This window comes from Ornithodoros turicata, chromosome 4, assembly GCF_037126465.1.
Source record: "Ornithodoros turicata isolate Travis chromosome 4, ASM3712646v1, whole genome shotgun sequence".
Lineage (NCBI taxonomy): Eukaryota > Metazoa > Arthropoda > Arachnida > Ixodida > Argasidae > Ornithodoros > Ornithodoros turicata.
The window spans coordinates 50,183,949-50,189,586 of NC_088204.1; the positions used below are offsets into that span (position 1 = coordinate 50,183,949).

At 52.0% G+C, this 5,638-nt stretch overlaps 1 protein-coding gene and 1 long non-coding RNA gene across 2 annotated transcripts; one reads left to right on the plus strand and one right to left on the minus strand.

The window, feature by feature from the left end:
• Window positions 1-315: 315 nt before the first annotated feature.
• On the plus strand, window positions 316-3,377 carry LOC135392418 (uncharacterized). The gene is made up of 2 exons (XM_064623132.1): window positions 316-945; window positions 987-3,377. The coding sequence occupies exons 1-2, from the start codon at window positions 316-318 to the stop codon at window positions 3,375-3,377; spliced, it is 3,021 nt and encodes a 1,006-aa protein (XP_064479202.1).
• Window positions 3,378-3,984: 607 nt separating this feature from the next.
• LOC135393151 (uncharacterized) lies at window positions 3,985-4,659 on the minus strand. Its single transcript, XR_010422487.1, has 2 exons — window positions 4,546-4,659; window positions 3,985-4,165 (listed from the first exon to the last, which is right to left on the minus strand). It is a non-coding gene; the product is annotated as an uncharacterized LOC135393151 (long non-coding RNA).
• Between the last annotated feature and the right edge of the window lie 979 nt (window positions 4,660-5,638).

Here is a 5,638-nt window from a genome sequence, read left to right on the forward strand (position 1 = left end):
TGGAAATGCGACGGCCCCCAAAGCGGAGGAACGAAAGAGGGAAGTATTAAGGAAACCGCGGCAGTATGTATCGAGCAGGGGTACGTCGAGCTAAAGGACGGGCGGAAAGTCCCCGTAGTGAATGCGATTAGAGCCAGTGAGGGGGAACACGGAACCGACGGATTGCCTGTGACGGACGGCGTAATTGCCGGGCAGAAAGGCCGAGTTCTAAGGGACACCGGCTGCAACACGGTCATCGTTAACAGGCAGTATGTACAGGACCAAGATCTCACGGGGAAGAAGAGGCTGATTTATTTCCTGGATCGGACGACCCGGATGATTCCCGAAGCGGTTCTGGAAGTGGACACCCCGTATTACAGTGGAAGACTAGAAGCCATTTGCCTCGATGATCCCCTGTACGACCTCGTATTGGGTAACGTTCCTGGAGTCCGTGACGCAGACGACCCCGATCCGGAATGGAAGGGACCAGACGAGGTCAACCCCGAGAAAGAAGACTCCCCACAGGTGGCCGAACCTCCAGCAGCTGTGGGACCAGACCACGACGCCGAAGATGCAGCAGTTTCGATACCGGACGCGGAGGCGGTAAATGCCGTGGTGACCCGACAGCAAGCAGCACGGACGAAGACACTCCGCAAGCTGGCCGTTTCTGGAGGCATTGAACACGTGAGGAAAGAAGATTTGATAGCCGACCAAAAGAGAGATCAGTCACTGAGAGCATGCTTTGACCAGATTGGGAGAGAGAGGCAGACGCGTCGGAAAGACGGGTGTACGGAAATGTTTCTCGTGCAAGATGGCCTACTGCAACGAAAGTTCACGAACACCGCAGGCGTCTCGGATGTACAACTTGTCGTGCCCGGCAAGTACCGACACGCCGTGCTAGAATTAGCACATGAGGGCTTAATGGCTGGACACCTGGGGTGCAGGAAGACGGAAGAAAGGATTCTGGCAAGTTTCTTTTGGCCCGGAGTGATCGCAGACGTCAACAGATTCGTGAAGTCCTGCGACATATGCCAGAAAACCGCACCCAAAGGAAAGACCCCAAGGTTCCACTTCAGAAGGTGCCAGTCATTGGGACTCCGTTTCACCGGGTAGCCGTTGATATTGTTGGACCCCTCGCCCCCTTGACGGAGAAGGGCAATCGTTACATCTTAACGCTAGTGGACTACGCTACAAGATACCCGGATGCAGTCGCTCTGCCCAGTATCGAGACGGAAAGGGTCGCCGAGGGAATGGTGACGATGTTCAGCCGCATAGGAATTCCACGGGAGATCCTCAGCGACCGCGGAAGCAATTTTACTTCCGATGTGATGAAGGAGGTGAGCCGTCTTCTGTCCGTGAATTTCAACGGGACGCTGAAGACGATGCTGAAGAAGATGTGCCAGGAAAGACCGAAAGACTGGGACAGATACCTGGAGGCGCTCCTGTTTGCTTATGGCGAAGTGCCGCAGGAGAGCCTGGGGTTCTCTCCTTTCGAACTTTTATACGGCAGGCATGTGAGGGGCCCTTTGGCTGTATTAAAGGAATTATGGACAGAGGAATCCCTGCAGCCCGAAGTTAGGACGACGTACGAGTACGTCTTGGAGCTGCGCAACCGTTTGGAGGAGACATGCCGACTGGCCCACGAAGAACTTCAGCGCGCAGGTGCCAGGTACAAGAAGTTCTACGACAAAGCGAGTCACAAGCGAGAGCTCGAGCCTGGAGACAAGGTACTCATCCTTCAACCCACCAATCACAATAAACTGCTAGTGCAGTGGAATGGGCCATTCGAAATTGTGTCGAAAAAGGCAGAAGTGGATTACGAGGTGGACTTGGGCCATGGGACTAAGCTGTTTCACATTAATCTACTAAAGAAATGTGAAGAACGGAGCACCGACATGGAGGGCGAAGGACGAGCTACAGCATGCATGGTCATCACCGTGGGAGAGGAGGAGGAAGTCGCTGAGCCGCTTCACTTGCTACCGACTGGGAGGACAGAGACAGAGCAGGACGTCAAAATTGGAGCAACCCTAACTGCAACGCAACGGGAGGACATGCGAACGGCCCTTTCGGAGTACGCCGAGGTTTTCTCCGACGTTCCGGGACGGACGGACCTGGTTGAATGCGACCTACAGCTGATGGCACAAGACCCAGTAAATACAAGACAGTACCCCCTTCCCTTTGCTGTGAGGAATGCAGTACACGACGAAGTGCGAGACATGCTGAGAATGGGGATAATAGAGGAAAGCAATTCGCCCTACAATTCACCCGTGTTAGTCGTCAAAAAGGCAGACGGATCTCGTCGACTCTGCATCGACTTTCGTCGCCTCAACGACATTTTGGTATCCGACAGCGAACCCGTGCCCAGGGCGGATGAGCTCCTGGCTTCAGTTGGTAATAAGGCATGGTTCTCTAAACTCGACTTTACGAAGGGGTATTGGCAGATACCACTTTCAGAAGACGCCAAACCCAAGACTGCCTTCTCAACGTCGTCGGGACTGTACCAGTTCCGTTTCATGCCATTTGGCCTGAAGACCGCACCAGCAGCATTCACGAAGTTAATGAGAAAACTTCTACATGGCATCAGCGGCGTCGAACATTATTATGATGACGTTCTGATTGCGACGACCACATGGGAGGAACACATTTGCGTCCTACGACATGTGCTCGATCGAATTAAGGTTGCAGGACTCACCGTGAGGCCCACAAAATGTGAGATGGGATTGAACAAGGTCGACTTCCTGGGTCACAGTATCGGACAGGGCGAGATCACCCCTCTGACGAAAACGATTGGGAAGATTCAAGGCACAAGTCGACCATCGACGAAACGCCAAGTGCGCTCATTTTTGGGGCTTGTGGGATATTACCGAAACTTTATCCCGGGATACGCAGCCTTAGCAGCCCCACTAAGCGACTTGACCAAGAAAGGTAAACCCAACCGTGTGACCTGGGAGGAAGAACACGAAACTGTCTTCAAAGAGCTCAAAAAGCGTCTCTCTCACTTACCCGTTCTAAAGTTGCCAGATTTCACAAAAGAGTTTGTGCTATGCACGGATGCCTCTGATCGTAGCATCGGAGCCCTGCTCCTCAAGGAACACGACGGCACACTACATCCTGTGTCATGTGCAAGCCGGAAGCTCCTGCCGAGGGAATCGGCGTATGCTACCGTAGAACGAGAGGGTTTAACCCTAGTTTGGGGCGTTCAGAACTTTCGAACGTTCCTTTACGGAAGAAAATTCACAATTCAAACGGATCATGAGCCCCTGTTCTACATTAATAAGCAGAAACACTTGAACAGTCGAATTATGAGATGGAGCCTCCAGCTCCAAGAGTACTCTTTCCGAGTAAAATACATCAAAGGTACTGAAAATAGAGTGGCTGATTACTTGAGTCGTATGTAATCGCATGATGTTCAATGTATATAGTATGTTTTGTACTCATTTTCTGCCCACTGTTTATCATAGGAGAGCAGCGTTCACGCGTATGTTCCAAAAGTGAAAGCTCCCAGTTACTATTGTTGTGTGCAGTGTGTGTTCTTTGTTTTGTTTCTATTGATATTCGTGTGAAAATTTTGCGCGGCAGGGATACGCAAGATGTTCATGCCCTGTATTTGGTATAGCATGTAAGAAATATTCAGTACGCGAATATTCTTAAGTGGGGGGTGGTTGTCACAGAGCATGGCCTGCCATCCCGTACACCTGCAAACATTTTCGTAAATAGATCCCCAACCATGCATAATTGTCCCTTTGAGGGCCGCCCCGATGGCGCGACAACGTAACAGTAGTAAGTACTGGACTCTCACAGTGCACAACGCTCAACTGTCCTGAACACGATTTAATTAGCAATTAGAGCTAATTGGGACCCCCCACATTAATCAGCACCCTCCAGGGAGCCACCACACTAATTGGGGAAAGTCTAACTCGTGTCCAGACCAGCTGAGCGTTGTGCACTATGAGAGTCCATAAAAAAGAAAAATAATAGGCAGAAAATAAAATAAAAAGATAGAAATAGAGTGGAGAGAAACAATTTATTCGAAAATCAACGATGCCGCGGCGAAGAAGCCGCTCCGCAACACCCGAGCGACCAGCGCCCGCCATGTTGGTAGTTTGCACCCAGCAGTTGCAGAGATCGACGACAGGTGGCCACGTAGTTGCAAGGCATCACACCAGATGCCGCCACCGTCATAGCTCTAGATGAGAAAGACAGAACAAGATACTAGCGGCAGGTAAAAATGGCAGCACTGCTAAACAAGTCTAGGCATGCGAGAGAAAAGGTCTAACCGCTACTGCTAAAACAGCACGGAGAAAACAGTACACATCGGGGGAAAAAGGCTTACAGGGACGATCGCTTAGGCCTAACCTCAACGTCACAACACAATGCAGCTAACGCAAGGCGGGAACCACTGGGCACACATCGCTAAACATGCGTCAACACGAACAAAAGGCTTGCTCACCGCAAAACAAGTCTAAACATGCGAGAAAAGGCTTAACACGAGCGCGGTCAAATCACTCGTTGGTCACCGCTAAACACGGCAAACATACGAGAAAAGGAGCGCGTCAAATCACTCACCTTTTCCCCCGCGGCAACTTCCAGGCAGAAACTGAGCGAGCGCGGGGAACACATGTCTGCTCTGTACGACAGCCAGCCAGAAACTGAGCGGCGAGCGCGGGGAGCGCACGTCTGCTTTCCACGGCAGCCAGAGAGAAACTGACTGAGGCGACGCGCAGCGGCAGCTATGGATGCGCGCGCGCGCCCTCTGCTCCACCCGTCCGCGCATGCGCGCGCGCGCGCTCCTAGCGCCCTCTGCGCCGCCCGCGGGTGTTTTCGGTTTCAACTCTCTGCTGCGCGCGCGCGCTCCTAGCGGGTGGCTTCTGAGTTTCAGTTTCACTTTCGTTTCTTTGCGTGCGCGCGCGTTTATCTCTATAAAGGCAGCGCGCACCGCGCTCGCGTCATCATTCTGACCGATACGTGGAAAACGCCATGTGTGGTTTATTCTCCTGCGTTTCTCGTCGTCGCAAGGAAAAGACAAAAAACGAAGAACTTCGTGAATTTATTCGCGGCATCGTGGAGGAAGCCTTTCAAGTCCACCGCCTGGAATGGTTGCAAGCGCGTCAAGAAATGTGTCAGGACAAGATGAAGACGCTCGACCGCATCTTAGCGTCGGACAGACTGGCGAAAAAGAAGTCCAACTTTAGCCTGGATAATCTGTATTGGGAACGCAGTTCCGATGTAGAGGACGACGACGACGACAACGTGTAAATAAAAGCGTTGCATTTCTCCTCGAGTCTAAGTCTCTTCTTTCTCTTCGTGAAACGTGTGCACGCAACATGTCTTCCCCCCAACCTTTTCGTTTCGGTCATCCTTTTCGCTGTATCTTAAGCGGCCCCTCCATGTGCGGCAAATCTACGTTCATTGCTAACGTGCTGAGGAACCTGAACGACGTGGTGGACAAGCCTCCGTCACAAATATTCTACGTGCAGAAATATGCTTCGCCGAGCATGCAGGACGAATTCGGGGACTCCGTAAAATTTACCAAGGAGCTACCGCGAGAGTGGGACACGTCGCGACGATCGTCGTCGACGATCACATGACCGACGCCGGTTCCTTGAAGGAGGTGACCGATCTTTTCATTCAGGGTTCTCACCACTCCAACGCGTCGATC